At 40.7% G+C, this 22,468-nt stretch overlaps 1 protein-coding gene across 1 annotated transcript; it reads right to left on the bottom strand.

The window, feature by feature from the left end:
• Positions 1-3,571: 3,571 nt before the first annotated feature.
• Positions 3,572-14,362, bottom strand: LOC139711372 (SKA complex subunit 2-like). The gene is made up of 7 exons (XM_071623264.1): positions 14,275-14,362; positions 11,154-11,234; positions 10,075-10,251; positions 8,275-8,472; positions 7,295-7,376; positions 4,286-4,404; positions 3,572-3,742 (listed from the first exon to the last, which is right to left on the bottom strand). Exons 1-7 carry the CDS (start codon positions 14,323-14,325, stop codon positions 3,572-3,574), a joined length of 879 nt encoding a protein of 292 aa, XP_071479365.1. The 5' UTR covers positions 14,326-14,362.
• Positions 14,363-22,468: the final 8,106 nt, after the last annotated feature.

The raw sequence follows: 22,468 nt of genomic DNA, 5'->3' as shown, positions 1-22,468 counted from the left end.
ATTCAAGCTTTCCACATATAACATACACCCATACCATAACCATACCAATCCACTGACGATCTTGACAATCGCAAGCTATATTAATTTACACATTCAAATGTCTACAGTTATCAAAAAACATGTTCTTGATATTGGATTTCATTGGCGAAAAACATTTTACCCATAAAGGTGAGTAATTCCCTCAAACACATTATCAAGTTGTCAGTATTGATTGAAAGATCATGGGTAGTCCCACATGTGCAAATTAATGTCTTTATGTTATGCTTTCTTTTAAGCCTACTGATATAACGAGATATCGGCACTGTATAACGAACACTGCTATAACGAGATATCGGTTATAACGAGGAAATTTTCCCGGTCCCAAATTTCCTTCCACACAAGTCTATGTAAAATGCTACTCTTATAGCGAGATCGGCTATAACGAAATAACTGCTATAACGAGATAAATTTTGTGACTTCCAAACAAGGAAAAACATAGTCAATCAAACCTGCTATAGCGAGGTAAAGCAAAATGCCTTCGGTAAAGCTTTACTTCGCCTGTGCTATCATCTTCCGAGATTGTAAAGCTTGATGCGCCAAAAACTGTCTTGTACACACATAATCATTTTCTTCAGTGCACTCCAGCTAGCACTGCATGTTGTACGTGTAAGTGTGTGTGTGCGCGCACACTGATACATGCAGAAAATGTGGTGGGATGGCCATATGTATACATGACATCATCATGACGTTTAGCAGGTGTGAGGCAATCTGATGCTGTGATTGGCCTTCTACGTAGGGAATTCCCCATCTTCACACACACGCAGTCATAATGTACACACAGAATATGTCACATACACACACAGCATTGTGCAGACCATATTCAAGCTTTCCACACAACACACACCCATACGATAACCACATACCAATCCACAGACGATCTTGATACAATCGCAAGCTATATAAATTTACAAATTCAAACATCTTCAATTAATAAGAAACACATTCTTGATATTGGATTTCCTTGGCGAAAAACATCTTTTTACCCATAATGGTGAGTAATTCCCCCACACACAATATCAAGTTATCAGTATTGATTGAAATATGATGGGTAGTCCCACATGTGCAAATTAATGTCTTTATGTTATGCCTTCTTTTATGCCTACTGATATAACGAGATAACGGCTATAACGAGGAAAATGACTCGGTCCCGACCATCTCGTTATATCGAGTTTCCACTGTACTGTATATAACTCCCTAGGATCAGTGGTCATCATTTATATATGCATTGATTGTTACTCCAGTGGGATTAGGCATATTGGAGTTTCACATAATGTTTTAAAAGACAAACTGAAAGAGTAAATGTCATAACTGCACATGAAAACACATTTGTTTATATGCAGTAATAAACATGATACTCATAAATCTAGATGAGGCCATCATTGCTGCATTTCCTCGTTTCAAACATGAAGCAGGGTCCCAATCTCTCTTTGGGTGCATTCGAGCGCTCTAAAGCAAACCAAAGCGAATCAAATCAAAGCGTACCATACTGAACTGTGCCAGATTTGGAGCATTCGAGTGCTCTGTTGAGAAAGCGTACCACATGAGTTACTTTTAGAGGGGGTCACACATTTTTTGTAGCAAAAGTGTCATTCACCTGGCGTGCTTACACTACTTACAGATGTCCCGAACAAAGAGTGGATTCTTGGCATTATGACATATGTGCATGTTATGCGCATTCTTCACATGGGAACTTTTGGTACCCTCCTGGAGCACAATGTGAAATGGTCCTCTGGAACGGGTAGGGTACTGTTCGGTTTTGGGGAGCACTCAAACGCACCCACTGTATGCTCCCAAAAGCTAAGATGAATGCTGTGCCAGGACAACTTTGTGTTTCTTAACCCATTAAGACATCTAATTGGGCAGCAGACATCACACAACCAGAGTGTGTTTCAGATAAAGTTATCCAGCCAAGTATGCAAACATGCTTTACTTCATAAACTGAAGGAAATTTAAGGAATGCCTCCATCGATGAATTATAACAGATGGCTACATGTTTCCTGCATTTTTTTTCACAACAGTGATTATCAACAAGAACATGTTCCTGGAGAGCAAAACAAAACAAAATCAGCTTTCTTTGATTACTAAGAATGTAAACAATAAGTCGGAAACTACATTTACCTACCAGCAAACACAGTTTCCTACTTGCAGCATTTGATTTTTATCACTATGTTTTACACTGAACTGAGTAGTGACATCTTTTTGAACAGGTACCAAGTACAATAGCCATACTGTCTACAGGGTCCAGAACACAAACTTTTGTCACAAATTATATAAATGCTAGATTATGATATCACCTCACATCATATGGTACTTAAAAATAGCCTTTGGAGTTTGGACTCCTATATGATATATATCTCAGGGTAAAACAGCATAATTATGATCCACACGAGCTTCAATGATATGCCAACCACAGTGTCCATCAGTTGCAAGTTCCACACCTAGAAAAGAGTGTGCACTACAGTCTGCTGCCACGTACTTGTTAGCCATGGTAGAGTCTCCTTTGCAACGGCAGACAATCACATTAATTTTACAGCTCCAGTCCTTGTTATATTGATGATCTTCAAAGCACGAAGAGTCTGAGCAGAGGCAAGATCAAAAGGGCAAAGGTTAAACAATTTTTTTCCCCCTCTGAAGTCAGTTTGTAATGGTGATGCATGAATCAAAACTTAATTACCTACAGACTCATTTGTACAACCAGCATTTTGTGAGGGAATATAATATATTTATTGACTTTGTTACCATTCAACTTTACTACCCGTATAAAAATGAAATGTGCTTTGTCATCATTATGATTACTTTTTTTTTCTCTCACATCAGTTTTCAAAGGCAATACACGAATCAAAATTTAATTATCTCCAGACTAATTTGTACAACCTGGAACCAGCATTTTGTGGGAAATGTAATATTTTTATTGGCTTTGCTACTATTTAACTTTATTACCTGTTATAAAAATGAAATATGCCTTGTCATCACTATGAATACCTGTATAATTTTCATTTTTTCTCATAATATAATTGCCAACAACTTTTATCAATAAGTATCATCAATGCTTTTATCCTTCATTTTTTTGTAAGAAGCAGAACAATTGTATTACTCTTTGATAATCACATTGTTGTTGCTTGGAGCCTGTTCAGAAGTAATCTAATGCTTTGGAGTTAGTAACTAGGGATCTGACAGCTTCAAATTCCCTTATGGACATCTAGGCAATGGGGATAGAGTGACCTGCCCACAGGCACTACTGCTACTGCCAGCAGACTCAAATTATGGACCTCATACCTGAGATTCTCTGGTTGTAAACTACCACACCATATCGCCTCCTTGTGATTTACTTCATATACTACTAGAACTCACTATGACTCATTATCATTTATAGCATTCTTGCATTGCCATCAAGATGTCTCATAAAAAGCATGGAGAAAGAGCAGTTTGATTTGATTTGATATGCTTTGATTTATTCTCTGTATGGCATCATGTTGCTATCATATCAATTTTCAGCAATTTCATTAACAATGTAGATATAGTATACAAATAGTTATGAGATGACGGGGAAAAAGGGTGGTTGGTAAAATAGGTCTATACATGCCTTTAACTTGGCTTCTCCTGTTGCCCCAGTGATGCGCATCCCCATCTTGCTCATGTCTGGTACAGAGAGGGAGCCCTTGTTTCCTTCCGTCCTGAAGTGGTCGTATAACCTCCTGTACACCTGTGGAATGTGTACACATAGGGTAACAACAGTTGGTCTCTACTAGCTTGACAAGAGGATAGCTACTCAGTGGCACTTTATGAAGACATCATGACAAACCTGGGCTTTATTGACACTATAATACTAAGGACACCAAACCTCTACGTCAGAAAAAAAAAAAATTGATAACATGAAGAGGAGGAAGGAAAGGAGAACGAAAAGGAAGATACTTATCCCGCTCACTTGTATCATTGCTGTTATATGTCATCAACTCTGCACGATACCTCCTCAGCTATCTAGCAGGTTGACATGAATGTATGGACGGTCCGCCTGTCAAGCTCTACAGCATGTGTATTTCATGTATGCACAACAGATTGCAATTTTTTAACATCCTGCAACGGAGGTCAACGGCACGCGACACCGCTTAGTGTTGTGATGTTATGCATCACAACCTATTGTGAGGCAGGCTTAAGACATATGTGCCATAACCAAAGTGCAAATTTTGCTCCAAAGAGTATTTCAGAGGTGAACTGAATTAGCTGGTCAGAGTGTATGACATCATACCCTGTTGATATCATCCAACTTTGCCCTTCCTCTGATCAGGTCTGACACCGAAGCAAACTCTTCTTCTGTCACCGGGACAATGTCATCGGATTGTGCCCTCAGTTCTGCTGGTGATGGACCTGGTGAGTAGTAATGAGGTACGGACGATGAGTACACAAAATAAAGTAACTCTAGAATAAAGGATTTGAAGCAAGTTACATTTCCACAAAATTTTACCAATTTGCAAGGAAGTCCTCTCTTCCACTGGAGTTTTTGGATTATATAACTGATACAAGCATTGCCATGTTGAACATATGGAAGGATCTCATACCCTGAAAATCAATTGAAAAAAAAAGAAAAAAAATAATCTGCTCAGTGTTACACTTAAATTCCTTGTACCATATGGGAATACATACACCTGGCCACAGTCCCACATATTTACATCTGCGCAAAAACTGTGTCAACTGGTTGTTTCAGGGAGCATTGTTCAACATTGAGTTGCTTGATACATTAATTCTAGGACAACATTTCCACTAAACAATCATTTACACTGCCCAGTTTCTACTCAAAGTCTGTGAAATGTAGAAAAATAGTGAAAAAGTGAACAAAAAAAAAGAAGAAGCTGGAGACAATACCAAAGCTTTAATGTGATGATCTCTTTTAAACTGGTCATGGGACCATGCATTAGCACACAAACATCCCCCATCCCGATTGCAGGGTGCTACATAAGCACTTGCCCAATTGCGTGGGGCAAGTGAAAATAAAAGTTGGGCAGGTGTTTTGGAACCAAAGAGATTATACCTATAGAGTAAGTAGTCGCCATACGCTTGCGTACAAATAGTGCGTACAAAATTGAAGAGGGAGCGCACACTCAGCTCCTGGCACTGGATCTAAGTCTACGTTCAAGTCATATCTTCTCATATCATATCTGGAATGATATGTTATTCTTCATTACACATTTTCATTTTCACAATCACAATGTGGTTGATTGTTTAAATATTAGTTTCTACGATGATATCATATCATTTGAACCATTTGGTAGAGTCCAGACCTTTTAGTTTTTCGCAAAATAAACAGTGGGAACTTGGGTGTAGACTAGACAGTACTTGAGCATTATGACGTTTGTTTCGCGTACATTCCCACTCACGCCATAAAATCAAACAACATCAGCACCATTATGACGCTTAAACATGACCATTGTGACGTCACAATAAAACAATGCAAGGTCACTGCGCCGAATATTCAAGTCGAGCGCATTAAAGGGGAAGGCTAGTAACTGATCAGTGGGAATCAGTGGAAATGCTGGGAGATAATTGTTCCAATCCTTATGGGATTCATTCAAGAGTTCATTGTATATCTATTGTTGTGTGAAAATGATTTGCTTCAGAACGGTCTCATATTCAAGTAATGTGCAGATTAATGCTCCGTCACTGACCAGGGACGCTAACCTGGAAGCATTAAACTGCACATTACTTTAATATGAGACCATTCTGAAGCAAATCATTTTCACACAACAATAGATATACAATGAACTCTTGAATGAATCCCATAAGGATTGGAACAATCATCTCCCAGCATTTCCACTGATTCCCACTGATCAGTTACAAGCCTTCCCCTTTAACCCTAAAAAGACTGGGCTATTTTGGGAGCTCGAAAGACTGGGGGGGGGGGCCTAAAGGGCCCCCCCTTAAGATCTCGGCCGTGGATCGCGCGATCGCCGCAGAAATTTGCACAATGGTAGTGTGCGATGTAATCTACAAGATCGTATATTTAAATTTTCCAAAATAGTCTTCTTTTATTTTATTTTGATTAATTATGCTAATTTATGCGAGAAATCAGACTTTTTATCTAAATCAGTAAATAAAGCTCCAAAAGTGCTCATTTTTGGTCTAGATATTCTTTGCAGCATTCTTAGCAAATGTACTTGAAAAAGAATTCGGTATCAAAATTAATTTCTTATTTATTTTATTGTTTTATGAATTTCTTATGTATTTCCTTGTTTTTTTGACCTTTTGTTTTTGTTGTTTTTTTCAGCAAAATTTGTGGCAGACCCTTTTTGAAGCATAATACTACTAAAACAAATTGATTTTAGCCATTGAGAGTAAAAATAAGCATACGGTTATATGAACCATGTGATAAAACTCAATTTGTGTTGACTTTGTACACAAAATCACATTTTTGAGCCATTTTCGGTCTCACGTGCATGTACAAAAAGTTATGTAACTTCAGAACCGTACCCCCAGGCGTCACAAATTTGGTGTCAAAATGTGCGGGAAACTCGAAAGAAAAAAGTCATAGAGCATCGCGGCGAGAGCATTGCGTGTTGCTGAGTAATCGCGGGAAATGTCGAGGGGGGGGCCTTTTAGACCCCCCCCCCCCAGTCTTTTTAGGGTTAAACAGTGCGCTGCCATCTACTGATTAATAACTGTACAGGATCCGTGCAATGGCGGCTCCCACAACGCGAAATGGCAGCTCCCACAACGCGAAATGGCAGCTCCCTCGCGCGGCTGCCTCCCCACTGGACTACGCCCTCTTGTGGTATAATCTCTTTGTTTGGAACGATGAGAAAAAGTGCTTGACTAAATTGGGCAAGCAAAAAAAGGTTTAAAGCCACCCTTTTTTCACTTTTTCCTCCCTATAAACCCACAAAATCAACCATACAGATGTCCAAAGATAATGACTGTTTCTTGATGCACTGCACTAGAATATAATTTCAGCAACTTTCCAACACTTACATGTACAATTTACATGAAGAAGCCCCAGTGCAATATAACACCAATGAACTCTCGATCATACCACGTTTCTTACTCCAAATTGTGCTGTTCATTCAAAATGATTGTGTTTCATTAAGCCCTTGACTTACAGTAGTGATTTTCTTTATCATTTTCTTATCATTGGACATTCTTTTGGGGCAAGTAAAATTCATGTTCAAGTGTTCTGCAACAATTTGAAAATCTGCTTGTCTGCACCCTGGACTGTTTCCTCTTTGTTTGATGGATTGCTTATGCACTGGTATGTATATATACTTACTGATTTCAAATGTTGTGTCAATGGGCGATACATTTTCTTCATCTTCAACTGGTTCTGAAGTACTTGTTGTAATCTGAAGAGGCTGAATAAGACATCAAGAGTTCTACCTTTAGGTTACTGGGTCAGACTAATAGGAAGTTATGAATTTGAAACAATATAGCCATAAAGGTACTGTATAATGGAAATAAATAAGAGACTCTTATTGTTGTTCCGTAACAGAAGGCAAAGACAAAAAGGATGATGGTGCCAGAAAATCACAATGGGGTGGCGAAAATGTAGGGAAGTCCTATAAGTTATACAAGTTTATACATATAATTGAAAAGAAAATGAACATAAAGACTGTCAAAAAAACACCATCAGCACCAAATCTCAAATTAGAAATTTTGAAGTTGTATTTTCCCATTCAAAACGTTGACTGTTATTCCCAATACATGTCTTTGTGTTTTCTCCCTGCTAATAAATCCAATTTGTTGCCACTTCGCAGTGATCTGCATATCTACCCTATCCTACAGGAAGAAGTTTCCTGACTTTGAAATCTTTACATACATGACATGCCACTGAATTATGACCGACATCAATATCTTAAATTCAGTGGCAACATTTCCTGAAAGGCATAATTTACCATTTGCAGATGAAACAAAAACCCAGCATTAGTGCTTCAAAATAGTTCGAAAATGTGAGTTAGGGATAGAAACAACCAATTTGTAAAAATCTGAACCAGTGTAATCGATGTTAAGTATTGTTAAATGTACAAAATGCGAACAACAGTTATAATAAAAATGTTTCCAGACTAAACCATCTACAGTTATGGTTAACTGAGAAAAATAGCGATATCTCCTTATATTTTAGGCTTTATTGCAAAAATTTTATATGGCAGGATATTTTGTGATACAAATGACCTACACACATGCATCAAAAGTGATATTTTGAACATTTTTTAAATCACTGCTCCCAAAGGTAAACAGGAATTTTAAGCATACCTCTGATCTTACAGAGCTTTTGCTCTGCCTTTCACACTCCTGTTGTTTTACCTGAGCTCCCTCTCTCATCCTTACTTGTGAATGGTGAACAGGCTGAGCGGCTGTTGACTGCGGTGCTGATTGCACAGTTGATGCTGACGTTAATGGAATACCAAGTATCGATCTGACAAGCTCTTCCTGTTCTGACACATCGGGGAGCTGAGTTTTAAGCATAAAACAAAGAAACAACATGTTATATTTCATAATTCTTTGAAAACAGAATGCTGTATCATAGCAAATCATATCAGCTTTTGCAGCGAATGGAAGAATATCATTCATTTCTGCAAAATGCTGCCACTAACCCTCAAAATGTATGAAATATACAAATATACTATATTAAGCAATTATTGTTTTCATTTCTTATGTTTTCTATTGCTTTATGGTTTTTTATATTCAGAACAATTAATTTCAACTTCAGATCAGATTTTAATAGCTGAAAAACAGACTGTGCAAGAAAAACAAAAGAAACACATTAGAATCTTGCAAAACCTCATTCATTTTACACACAATCACATACAAATACGCCATTTTTGACTGACATGTGACCGTAAAATGTTATGTAACACCATAACCGCTGCAAATTAGCTATCAAAAGATGCGTAAGACTCTAACGAGAAAGTCATGAAGTCTCGCGGTGAGATCTTATATATTCTGGAAGTTATCGCAAAATTTCCGGGGGGGGGGGGGGGGGTGGCATCATGCCCCCCCCCCCCCCCAAGTCTTTTTAGTGTTAAGACCAATTATCTTACATCATCACAGTTTCATAAGAAACCCACAGACTGGGCAGCTTCCTTTCAAGAATTTCATGTGACATATATGTCTAAAGGTTTATTGTCTGTGGAGGGAAATGTACAGTGTATATGATATACATATTGGGGAATCTTTCATTTGATTCAATTCTTCCTAGAACCAGCTGAAAAACTAAAAAATCTTTTCGTACCTTGCATTCCTGATAGTAAAAGGAAAATACCAATTTAGCAATTACAAAAAACACACATTTATATGACCAAAACACAATTATGATTTTCTAAAATGTTACATTAACATAACATTCACCACCATCGAAAATCAGAAATTAATAATTTTTCATTTGCCAAATACTGAGATTTTTTTATCAATCATTCATCAACATGAGGGTGATAGGTTACTACTGTCACAAGTTCAAAATCACTACCTCTGAGGCAGAAGTAACTGCCCCTTTCAAAATATTTTACTGTTAATTCATAATAATAATGCATGTTTGGACGCCCATTGGTCAGAATGCCATGGAGAGTGTCAATTGTCACAGAGACTCCAACCCCAAGCACCTTCTGATCTGGAGATTTTCCCACCTGAAACCCCCAGCACACTAGAGACTCCAACTTGTTGTGCACAAAGCGCACATCATGAGCGCGAAGCGTGAAGTCCCTTGCGACCAGGATCCAGGGCCCGCTCAAGGGCCCTGAAAGATCTGGGGTTCTAGATGCTCTCTCGTGCTACCCGAGGCTCATTTTTCAACATATGATGGCACTAAGTAATAATTCAGTGATTCAATCATTATATTTTAGCTTGATAAAACATCAATTCATATATCATAAGTGTGTTTGGGCAGGAGAAAGACCATTTCAAAGCGGGAGGAAATACATCTGTTAAAGCAGGAGACACAGTGCCAGGGTGAGAGAAATAAAATGAGATTTTGTGAAAGTGGACTTTCGGTGGGAGATCTCCCTTCAAAAGCAGGAGAGTTGGAGTCTCTGCTGTCATGAGGCTTGTGCCACTCACCTCGGCTCCGGACGTCTGTTGCAGTCTCTGAATGGCGGCTGCAGCAGACTGGAGCTGCTGCTTCACCCCCGCCACCATCTCCTCCTGAGCCTTGCGCACATTCTCTGCCTCTTCCAGGATGCCCTTGTAGTCGTGCTTGACCTGCTCCAGGCGTCGGCTGAGCTCAAGTGGGGATGTCTGTCATGGGGAGGGGGGGGGGGGGGGGGAGCAGGGAAGGTGGGGTGGTGAGGATGAATGATACTTGAAAACATTTCATACAGAATGATACAAGCAATTATATAGGATGGCAGATGTAGCAATACTAGTAAATCTCATTACGAGGTCTGATATGAAGGCAAACACTGTTTGTTTTTGATTGCATACTGCTTCAAAAGCTCTGATGAAAGATTTCTAATGTATTAATGTATTTCCTGCTGAAAAAAAAATTTACTAAATTACATGTGTCAGCAAAAACACTGGTTTATTTTCTCAAGTAAATCAGGGTAAATGCTTTAGCTGACTCACTGTTCTTTAATACCTAGCACTGTTTAATATCACTTGTGTGTGCCGTCAAGTTCACGTGCACAGCCCTTCATACATGCAGTATGTTTTCTCACTACACTGAATCCAGCTGCTCAGCCAACACGTTGCATGCAGATGCTTTGCACAACACCCATTCTAGAATCGAAGGAGCATGCCCCCCCCCTCTTTCAATGGACTTCCTTTGTACTTTACCATTATTAGTGTATGGACAGAGAGAGCTACTTTGATTTTATAATGCACATACATACCGACATCTAAGTTTGAAATGTCAGTAAATACTACTCTTGTCTGGATGATACATCAAAGGGAGGTGAATGGAGAAAAAAAAAAATGCTCTTGATAATGGGAGGAATAATGGTTGTGTAAACATTATTTTGATTCCACCACAACAAAGCCAAGAGCAGTGATGAAAAGCAAATCACCCCCTCCCCCAAACAAAATCTCCCCAAATGGTGTTGGGGAGATGCTGACAATAATAACAACTGAAAGAGAGAGATACTTTACTGTAAGAAAGTAATTACACATTTCTGTTTCCCATGTAATAGGTCAATACAAACCTGCTTCTCCTCAGCTGCCTCTTCAAATTCATTTTCCAGCTTCCTTGACATATACTCGATGTCCGATTCTGCTTTGCGAAACTGCATAAGAGATCAAAGGCAATCAAACATGAGACATGAATTCACCATGATTAACAGACATTATAAGCACTGCAAGAAATGAAGTCCAAAATGGTTCAAGAAGCATATGATTATGAATACCATTATGCTGACACAAGTGGTCTCATCATCTTGAATGCAGAATATTCTGGGAAGGGGATTTAGTATTCATGCTTCATGATGCACTTGTATATTGTCAGGCATCTAAACAACACATGAATTGATCACAAATGGTACTTTTTATTTACAAAACTTTATTAATGAATTAATTTATTTTTGTGGTGATAGAATCACAAATGTCTTTAAAAAGATGTGCATAGGCAGGGCTCGACACTAACGGTGGCCCGGTGGCCCGGGGCCACCAAAAATGAAAGTCGGGCCACCAAATTTCAAAAAAGTGCAAATTTGGTGGCCCGCCTCTGGCCATCAAAATTTTTTGAAAAGTATGTCAATAAATTCGTTACTTTTTGCGCCAGAAACTAGCAGTTAAATTTGTTTAAAAGATGGATGAAAAGGACTGAATGAGTGCCTGAGAGTGAGTGTTGCAAGTTTGTTGAAGTTTATTTATGAGTAGATATGTCCAACTTCTAATTCTTACTATCATAAAACTTAAATATTTGACTCATTAAAAAAAACAGGACTTTAAAATTTTTTTTGTTTTTTTTTTCAGGACGCTAAATTTTTCTCTAGGGCCACCAAAAATTTGAAATTTAGGATTTTGGTGGCCCCATCGGGCCACCAAACAAAAAATTTAGTGTCGAGCCATGGCACAGGATAAAGGTTGTAATCTACAAGAACTCTAGACTAGGCCCTACCCTGAATGTCCTTGCTTATTTTTCAAGTGCATTTTCTGTTTTTTACTGATTTTGATGACATTATCCCAAACAAGGATGTTTGTGCTGTTTCATATTAATAATAATTGAACACATAAACGCCTTGTCAGATTATAAAATAAACTCCCCAAATTCTACCCCACCTGGCTGCCGTCGTCGCGAGAGTTCGGTGTTTTGAGTGATGGTAGCATGGCGGGTAGTGGTGGTGTTGGTGGCCATACACCCACAATGGAAATGCCTCATAGACATTAGAAACATCATCACAACAGCAACACAAAAGGACCTCACACTCAAAGAAAGGATCAATCTCAACCCCTCATTCGCATTCTGGATACACTGGACTCACAGCAACCGGAAGATACTCTACCCCTCGAACGAACCCTTCATCCCATATCATCCATCAGGCCTTGATAGCAAGAGTCCAACTCCTGACAGCCATATACCTGCTACAAACAAGACTCCACAAGATAAAGAAGGATGTGGACCCCACATGCCTACTATTCGGTACTAATGCAAAGAGGAAGATGACTCTGGAACAATGTTGTCAACTGCTGCATGCCTGTTAGTGCAGCTACGCTGCCGTAATTTCGCCAAGAGTTTATCAAAGTCAAACGGAACAGAAACTGCCTACCATTGCACCCAGACTGCATTCCAGTTTACTTATGCCACACTTGTACCATATGACCCGTATGATGACCCTAACCTTCCTAAGGACCTCAGTCTAGCTAAAGTAGTAACGTCACTTACCATAAGGTTGCCACCATTTTAATCTGCCACCAACAGTGTCTAGGTTGTTTACTGGAACCCTTCATGTTTTGAAACGAGTGGTGGAAGGCCCTTCTGACAGGTAAGTTAAATCATCAATGGCTGATGAAATATCCTTCTGTCGACTGTCTTGTACCGAGTCCGTAGTCTTCGTGGTAAAATTTGTTTGGAAAGAACCCCACTGAGAGCCGTGTACTAGCCTATCATATGCGATCACACAACACAGTCGATAAGCTCGGGCGACAATTAGTGAATGCCCGATTGGAGGCTGGTAAGCTAAGCCTATTAATAATTTTGCAAAGCGAAACTTAGGGAATAGACTGATACCACTTTTGATGGGGAATTAACTCAATACACAGAAAAAGAAGGGGTGGCAGCTTGTAGGGGAATACCACCTGTCTTCCCTGGCGGACTGGCGAATTATTTGGCCTGCAGTTTACGTGCGTAATGCAGTGTTGGTGACATGTGAATGTTCGGGTGCAGAAGATTCAAGGTGTATGGGATGTATGATTGATGAGGAAAATTAAAAGGCGTGATTTGTGAGAATGTTTGTTTCTTCTTGCGAATAAAATAATGAAATTTGATATTTGAATATATTTTGTGAAATGTATACACAATACGTGTATAGCGTAAAGATGAGCTGTTAGTGTTGGTGTTAAATGTGGCTAAACTTTCCTTGGCTTTGTTGTGTGGTTTGAGAGTGCTTGAAGTTGTGAATGAAGTTGTGTGCGGGTACGGGTAGTCAATGCAGAATGGGTACGGGTAGTCAATGCAGAATGTGCACGGTGCACATGCACATAGGGCAGGGGCCTATATCACGATATAAATATACAACTTACAAGGGAGAAACGCGAACTGGCAGACTAAGGTCGCCATGCATGGCGACCTTTTTAGGCCGCGGGCATGTGCTTGTGCCATACAAACCCGTGCAATGCGCGAGTCGAGTGGCGACCATATATGGTAAGTGACTTTAGTACTCTATAGGGAAAGCAGGTCTCGGATCTCTAGTGTCTAGACCCTATATTAATTTAGAGTCTAGACTCTAGCATTTTGTAGATGACAACCATGACAACAATCGAATATCCTCTGTCTGATCTTGATCTTTCTGATCCGGTTGAGCATTAACTCTGCTCCTTGATATATCAATTATCTTAGAAAGGTGTCCAATCCTGATTGAAGACCTATCTGCGACCCACGTTCGTCAATCTCCGACATACATGGAGGGAGAAAAGGAAGAAGAAGAAGGCGATCGAAGAAGGTGGTGGGTTCATGCATTGTTAATGTGCGTATTATTGACCTATGCAACGGCAGCAGCACGAAGGTCAATAATATGGGACTAGGCTGGACCTCCCTGCTATGCTACTCGGTATTTCTTCAAGTGCGAGTTAAATTTGTACTACAGATCACCTTTGACTGCGACTTACCATCCCCTCTAATTTATCAACGATCCTTTCCATTTCCTGTGAACCTTCCATATTCACAAATTTAAGCTGATGTTGCTGTACAAAGAGAACAGATGTGAGAGAAGGTTGATAGAAGTAGAAGCTCATTCAAAGTCCCGGGTTATTCGATGTAGACCGAGAGATGGCGCTCCATCGATCGCTCGAATTGTGAATTGTACGAGTTCTCATCAGCTGTGGCGAGCCTACACTGCCTACTTTGGCAAAAGGAAGCAAGTGACATACCATCCGAATTTGCTGCTATTCAAAACATTCGCAAAAAGTGATTACAGTAAAAGCCGCTTCCATCCAATCAGAGAGACTCTGTATCGTAGGACGGGACTCCCCGCGGGGGAGGGTGGATAGAAGAAATAGATAATGCAAGGGAAAAAAATAAAAACATCAAACAACTCTCATTCATGGTGTCTGTTTAGACACCTGTTTTCTTGATATGTTTTATATACTAGTAATTGTCTGAGTCACTGTACTTAATTGGTTGTTTTTCAAAGTCTTTTATTTGAAACAATATAATGTTATTTGAAATAGTTATTATGATGTATTATGTATTCAGAGGAATGTTTGTTACAGAATAATGAATATCCAAGTGGAAAAAAAAAACCCAACAGCTCTCAATTCAACTCAGCTCTAGAAGTCAACGTAATAGAGCAATCCAACATGAATGGCCCTAAAAGTATATTTGGGCCGTATAGGCCTATTCGGTTTTGTGTGTGCTTAAGTTTGTTTGTTTGTTTGTTTTGTATGTATGTGGTAGTGATGGTAGTGGTTGCCGCTGATGGATGTGTTTTAAACTAGAAAGTTCGAGAGAAAGATCGCAGCCAGTATAGGCCTGGGACGGGAATGTAAAGTTTGAGAGCACACTATAGGTGTAAAATATCTCGCCCTCTCAGGACAATCCCATGGTGGGTGGGGGGTGTAAAAATTGCACTCCAACCTTGTATTTTGTTATGATTCAACTAGCTTGGAATTCTTGGGCAAATGACTCAGTCACGACATGTCATGTTTCACAAAAACGAATGATGATAATTCGCTATAGGGCTATAATTGGTCGGAGATTAGTTACTATCGACCGTCCCTAAATTTTGAACAGTCTAAGACATAAAAATGGTGATATGGATACTAAGACTGACTGAGAGCTATCACACGATCAGTCTTTTCATTTTCAATTCAATTCAAGTGACTTTATTTCAGGACATAAAGTAATACAAAACAATATAGGGTCTAACGCTTACATGAGCATAAAACGCACTTTGAATCACATAAGTTTCAACAAAACATGGATACAATGATATCAACTTTGTTTTTACATAAAAAGACAAGTAAGCAATACAATTTTATTTTGTAACTCTATGGAAAAGATGAATTCACAAGAGAAGCATAGCTTGTCTAAAGGCACAACTGTGATGAAGACCGAAGAATCACTAATCGTGACCGCTCGGGCTGCGATCAGCTGCATACTATACTAGTAACAGGTACTCTATAGAATACCTGTGTATCCTCCATTTCATAAAACAAGTATAATGCACATTCAGGCGTTAGCTATACGTTCTTCTTTACTTTTGATAGAAATCTGGTCCCAAACACATGCACTCGGCCTTGCCCTGTGTATTTCTGAAGTGTTCCATAAGTTGGTTCCACGGACAAAAATGCTCAGTCTGCCGACAAAGTATGTTTCGCCGAAATTGTCACAAATGCTCCGCCAAAAATAATCCTTGCTCGGTAGACATTATTTTGCTCTGCCAACATTTGGCAGGATTATATTACGCAATGAAAGTTGAATCTTAAGGTGCCCTCACCTTCAAGAGTAATTCACTAATTTTACAAGCTATGCTTTTCTTGTGAATTCCTCTTTTCCAATCGATGTAGAGTTACAAATTAAGATTGTATTGCTTACTTGTTTATTCATCCAAACTAAAATATCATCATAATATTGTATTCATGTTTTGTAGTGAAACTTTCGTGATTCAAAGTTCCTTAAAATGATATAGTACTCGTAGGCGTTATGTATAGGCCTATTACTTTGTATTACTTTATTATGAAAATAAAATCATTTTGAATCGAATTGAATTGAATTGAAATTGAATTGAATGAAAACACTCACACACACACACGAACATAGGACCTATACACGTAAACAAATGCGATGCTCACACTTATTGGGATCGAAACATGGTATTATCAATGAAAAAAAAAAGAATCTAACTATATTCTCCTCCTTCTCCGTAATGCCCCCACCCTCCTCCTCCTCTACGTATCATCGGATGAGCCACGACTAGCGTAGAAAAGATTAAGCCACTCAAAAACAAGAAAAACAAAGATCATACATGCAGCTGCAGGGGCGTCACCAGCTTTTTTTCAAGGGGGGTGCGTTTTGACCCTAATGTAACGAGATTTTTTTTGGACCGACATTTGGAATATAGGAAGCTCTCAATCCCTAGACTTTTACTGTTGTTGAGGGAAACCAAGCGGGGAAAGGGCACCGGCGTAGCTAGGATTTCATCTTTTACAGTAAAAAAACTACCACTTGGAGCTATATTTTTTCGCTTTGGAAATAAAGAGGGGGGGGGGGGGAGGAGGGCGCACCGGGCGCAACTGCCGGCAATTACTGGCAGCAACATCAGGAGAAAGGCATAACAATTAAATGCGAGCGAGCGGAGCGTGTGAGCTTGAATATTTTGACATTTTCACAGTAAAAAAAAAAAACAAACAAAAAAAAACTGCAGTTTGTTGCTATATTATTTCGCTTTGGAAATAAAGGGAGGGGGCGCACCGGGCGGAACTGCTGGCAATTACTGGCAGTAACATCAGGTGAACTGCATGACGAATAAATGCGAGCGAGCTTGAAAATTTTACATTTTACAGTCCAAAAGCTGCCGTTCTTAGCCATATTTTTTCGCTTTGGAAATCAAGGGAGAGGGGGGGGGGGGGGGGGCGCACCGGGCGGAACTGCTGGCAATTACTGGCAGCAGCATCAGGTGAATTGCATAACAATTAAATGCGAGCGAGCGAAGAGAGCGAGCTTGAAAATTTTACATTTTACAGTCCAAAAACTGCCGTTCCTAGCCATATTTTTTCGCTTTGGAAATTAAGGGAGGGGGGCGCACCGGGCGGAACTGCTGGCAATTACTGGCAGCAACATCAGGTGAATTGCATAACGATTAAATGCGAGCGAGCTTGGAAATTTTACATTTTACAGTCCAAAAACTGTCGTTCTTAGCCATATTTTTTCGCTTTGGAAATTAAGGGGGGGGGGGGTGGAGCGCATGCCACCGGCGGAACTGCTGGCAATTACTGGCAGCAACATCAGGTGAATTGCATGACGATTCAATGCGAGCGAGCGAAGAGAGCGAGCTTGAAAATTTTGACATTTCACAGTAGAAAAACTGCCGTTTGTAGCTATATTTTTTCGCTTTGGAAATTAAGGGGGGGGGGGCCACCGGGCGCAACTGCAGACAATTACTGGCAGTAACATCAGGGGAATTGCATAAAGATTAAATGCGCTCGAGCGAAGAGAGCGAGCTTAAAAATTTTACATTTCACAGTCCAAAAACTGCCGTTCTTATAGCCATATTTTTTCGCTTTGGAAATTAAGGGAGGGGGGCGCACCGGGCGGAACTGCTGGCAATTACTGGCAGCAACATCAGGTGAATTGCATAACGATTAAATGCGAGCGAGCTTGAAAATGTTACATTTTACAGTCCAAAAACTGCCGTTCTTAGCCATATTATTTCGCTTTGGAAATTAAGGGGGGTGGAGCGCATGCCACCGGGCACAACTGCTGGCAATTACTGGCAGCAACATCAGGTGAATTGCATGACGATTCAATGCGAGCGAGCGAAGAGAGCGAGCTTGAAAATTTTGACATTTCACAGTAGAAAAACTGCCGTTTGTAGCTATATTTTTTCGCTTTGGAAATTAAGGGGGGGGGGGGGCACCGGGCGCAACTGCAGACAATTACTGGCAGTAACATCAGGGGAATTGCATAAAGATTAAATGCGCTCGAGCGAAGAGAGCGAGCTTAAAAATTTTACATTTCACAGTCCAAAAACTGCCGTTCTTATAGCCATATTTTTTCGCTTTGGAAATTAAGGGAGGGGGGCGCACCGGGCGGAACTGCTGGCAATTACTGGCAGCAACATCAGGTGAATTGCATAACGATTAAATGCGAGCGAGCTTGAAAATTTTACATTTTACAGTCCAAAAACTGCCGTTCTTAGCCATATTATTTCGCTTTGGAAATTAAGGGGGGTGGAGCGCATGCCACCGGGCACAACTGCTGGCAATTACTGGCAGCAACATCAGGTGAATTGCATAACGATTCAATGCGAGCGAGCGAAGAGAGCGAGCTTGAAAATTTTGACATTTCACAGTAGAAAAACTGCCGTTTGTAGCTATATTTTTTCGCTTTGGAAATTAAGGGGGGGGGGGGGGGCCACCGGGCGCAACTGCAGACAATTACTGGCAGTAACATCAGGGGAATTGCATAAAGATTAAATGCGCTCGAGCGAAGAGAGCGAGCTTAAAAATTTTACATTTCACAGTCCAAAAACTGCCGTTCTTATAGCCATATTTTTTCGCTTTGGAAATTAAGGGAGGGGGGCGCACCGGGCGGAACTGCTGGCAATTACTGGCAGCAACATCAGGTGAATTGCATAACGATTAAATGCGAGCGAGCTTGAAAATGTTACATTTCACAGTCCAAAAACTGCCGTTCTTATAGCCATATGTTTTCGCTTTGGAAATTAAGGGAGGGGGGCGCACCGGGCGGAACTGCTGGCAATTACTGGCAGCAACATCAGGTGACTTGCATAACGATTAAATGCGAGCGAGCTTGAATATTTTACATTTTACAGTCCAAAAACTGCCGTTCTTAGCCATATTATTTCGCTTTGGAAATTAAGGGGGGGGGTGGAGCGCATGCCACCGGGCACAACTGCTGGCAATTACTGGCAGCAACATCAGGTGAATTGCATATAATGATTCAATGCGAGCTAGCGAAGAGAGCGAGCTTGAAAATTGTGACATTTTACAGTAGAAAAACTGCCGTTTGTAATCATTTTTTCACTTTGGAAATTAAGGGGGGGGGGGGGTGCGCCGGGCGCAACTGCAGACAATTACTGGCAGTAACATCAGGAGAAAGGCATAAAGATTAATGCGAGCGAGCGAAGAGAGCGAGCTTGAAATTTTTACATTTTACAGTCCAAAAACTGCCGTTCTTAGCCATATTTTTTCGCTTTGGAAATAAAGGGAGGGGGGCGGAACTGCTGGCAATTACTGGCAGCAACATCAGGTGAATTGCATAACGATTAAATGCGAGCGAGCTTGAAAATTTTACATTTTACAGTCCAAAAACTGCCGTTCTTAGCCATATTTTTTCGCTTTCGAAATTAAGGGGGGGGGGGTGGAGCGCATGCCACAGGGCACAACTGCTGGCAATTACTGGCAGCAACATCAGGTGAATTGCATAACGATTAAATGCGAGCGAGCTTGAATATTTTACATTTACAGTCCAAAAACTGCCGTTCTTAGCCATATTATTTCGCTTTGGAAATTAAGGGGGGGGGGGTGGAGCGCATGCCACCGGGCACAACTGCTGGCAATTACTGGCAGCAACATCAGGTGAATTGCATATAATGATTCAATGCGAGCGAGCGAAGAGAGCGAGCTTGAAAATTTTGACATTTTACAGTAGAAAAACTGCCGTTTGTAATCATTTTTTCACTTTGGAAATTAAGGGGGGGGGGGGTGCGCCGGGCGCAACTGCAGACAATTACTGGCAGTAACATCAGGAGAAAGGCATAAAGATTAAATGCGAGCGAGCGAAGAGAGCGAGCTTGAAAATTTTACATTTTACAGTCCAAAAACTGCCGTTCTTAGCCATATTTTTTCGCTTTGGAAATAAAGGGAGGGGGGCGGAACTGCTGGCAATTACTGGCAGCAACATCAGGTGAATTGCATAACGATTAAATGCGAGCGAGCTTGAAAATTTTACATTTTACAGTCCAAAAACTGCCGTTCTTAGTCATATTTTTTCGCTTTGGAAATTAAGGGGGGGGGGGGGGTGGAGCGCATGCCACCGGGCACAACTGCTGGCAATTACTGGCAGCAACATCAGGTGAATTGCATAACGATTCAATGCGAGCGAGCGAAGAGAGCGAGCTTGAAAATTTTGACATTTTACAGTAGAAAAACTGCCGTTTGTAGCTATATTTTTTCGCTTTGGAAATTAAGGGGGGGGGGGCGGGGGCGCACCGGGCGCAACTGCAGACATTACTGGCAGTAACATCAGGGGAATTGCATAAAGATTAAATGCGAGCGAGCTTGAAAATTTTGACATTTTACAGTCCCAAAACTGCCGTTTGATGCTATATATTTTTTTTTTTTGCTTTCGAAATTGAGGGGGCGCACCGGGCGCAACTGCTGGCAATTACTGGCAGCAATATTAGGAGAATTCAAATGCGAGCGAGCGGAGCGAGCGAGCTTGAAAATTGTGACATTTTACAGTCTCAAAACTGCCGTTTGTAGCTATATTCTTTGCAGTAAGGGGGGGGGGGGCGCACCGGGTGGAACTGCCGGCAATTACTGGCAGCAACATCAGGAGAATGGCATTACGACTAAATGCCAGCGAGCGAGATTGAAAATGTTAACATTTTATAGTCCAAAAACTGCCATTTGTAGCTATACTTTTTCGCTTTGGAAATTAAGAGGGGGCGGGGGGGGGGGGGGGGGGACGCCCGGTGCGCACCTCCCCCTGGATCCGCCACTGGTAGTCAAGGGTGTCGGTTTATGTTCATGACTGGGGGAGGTATGACCAGCGAGGTGGCGTCGAAGTGACCAAGTATGGGAAGGATGTCCAAAATCTATGTATATAGTCAACACTGTATAGAATACACTTGTACTAGTAGATAATTATGTATAAAATCAGTGCTGCCAGAACCAGGGGTGCGAATTGCTTTTGCGCACGATTTTTTTGTTTTTGTTTTTGTCCCCGATGCAAAATGTCAAAAAAAAAAAACAATATAAGAAAAAATAATAATCATTTAGTGTCCGGCGTTGAGGTCGCTCGCAGACTGAATTTTTTTTTTTTTTTTTTTTTTTTTTTTAGTCTGAAGGGGGGTGCGTTCGCACCCAACGCACCCCCCCCTGGTGACGCCCATGAGCTGTTCTGATCATTCCTATAATAGGGGGAAAAACAGCAAAACAGAAAAGCAATCCGGCAGACCTCCGCCAAGCAGTTTTTTCCACCCATAGGGCTCGAATACAGGCTGAAAATCCATCAGATAGCCGCATTCACATGCACTTATACAAATTGGCTGGATAACGATCTCATCCAAGGCTCGAGTATGGAGGGGTAGCCATTTTGGATGACAGTTAGATTTTGAATTTCATTTGAACTTTGGTTGTGTCCCCCAAGTTATTGGCTGACAAGCTTCACAATTTTTGTTGCCCTTCCCGTAACAAGACCGGCTGCTGAAAAGCAAAGATAAACAATATGAAGTTTATTTTCTCTGCACAAAATTTGATAAGTTGGGTAACTTCAAGCTCACTTTCAAGGTATGATTTCCCAGAAATGAAAAAAAAAAAGTGGGGGCCCATGTGGTAAGACTCTTTTTAATAATTGTAGGCCTTTTTAAAATATATTCTTTGCAAAAAAAAAAGAGCGTATGTGTGTGTGTGTGTGTGTGTGTGTGTGTGTGTGTGTGTGTGTGCGTGCGTGTACAGTGTGTATGTGTGGGGGGGGGGGGGCGCCTGGCATGCCGCCTAGCCACTGTCGGCTCTGCGCCTCCACTCTGGGGCCCGTTGCATAAAAGTTACAATTATGTTAACTTTGCCATCCAATAGTAACTTCCATGGAATTTTTGATTTTGATTGGCTGTTGAGTATTGTTACCATGGTACCATTGAATGGCAAAGTTACCTGTTGTAACTTCCAATCTATGCAACAACGGGCCCCGGGACTACGCCATCTAGTGGTGTAAAATCTCTTTGGCATGCAGCGCAAGCAGCAGTACATGTACGCCACAGAACTCTGCACACACCAAAGAGATTATACCACATAATCTCTTTGGCACACACCCACGTTTCAACAAGGAATCTACGCAACCTTTGACCTTACCTTCCTTCTAATTATTCTGTCATGCACTGAGATCGTGTGGCAGGCA

Source organism: Diadema antillarum, unplaced genomic scaffold, assembly GCF_040938485.1.
Source record: "Diadema antillarum isolate AM-2024a unplaced genomic scaffold, OU_Dant_1.0 scf00000040, whole genome shotgun sequence".
Classification (NCBI taxonomy): Eukaryota; Metazoa; Echinodermata; class Echinoidea; order Diadematoida; family Diadematidae; genus Diadema; species Diadema antillarum.
This window is presented reverse-complemented; position numbering and strand designations above follow the sequence as displayed.

Bases quoted from the DNA above. Each gene is read 5' to 3' on its own strand.
- LOC139711372 (XM_071623264.1), bottom strand. From the start codon at position 14,325: ATGGAAGGTTCACAGGAAATGGAAAGGATCGTTGATAAATTAGAGGGG. The intron at 7,377-8,274 runs GTATGCTTAAAA...TGTCTTATTCAG, and splicing joins AAAGCTCTGTAAGATCAGAG to CCTCTTCAGATTACAACAAG. The intron at 4,405-7,294 runs GTAAGTATATAT...ACTACTCACCAG, and splicing joins TGACACAACATTTGAAATCA to GTCCATCACCAGCAGAACTG.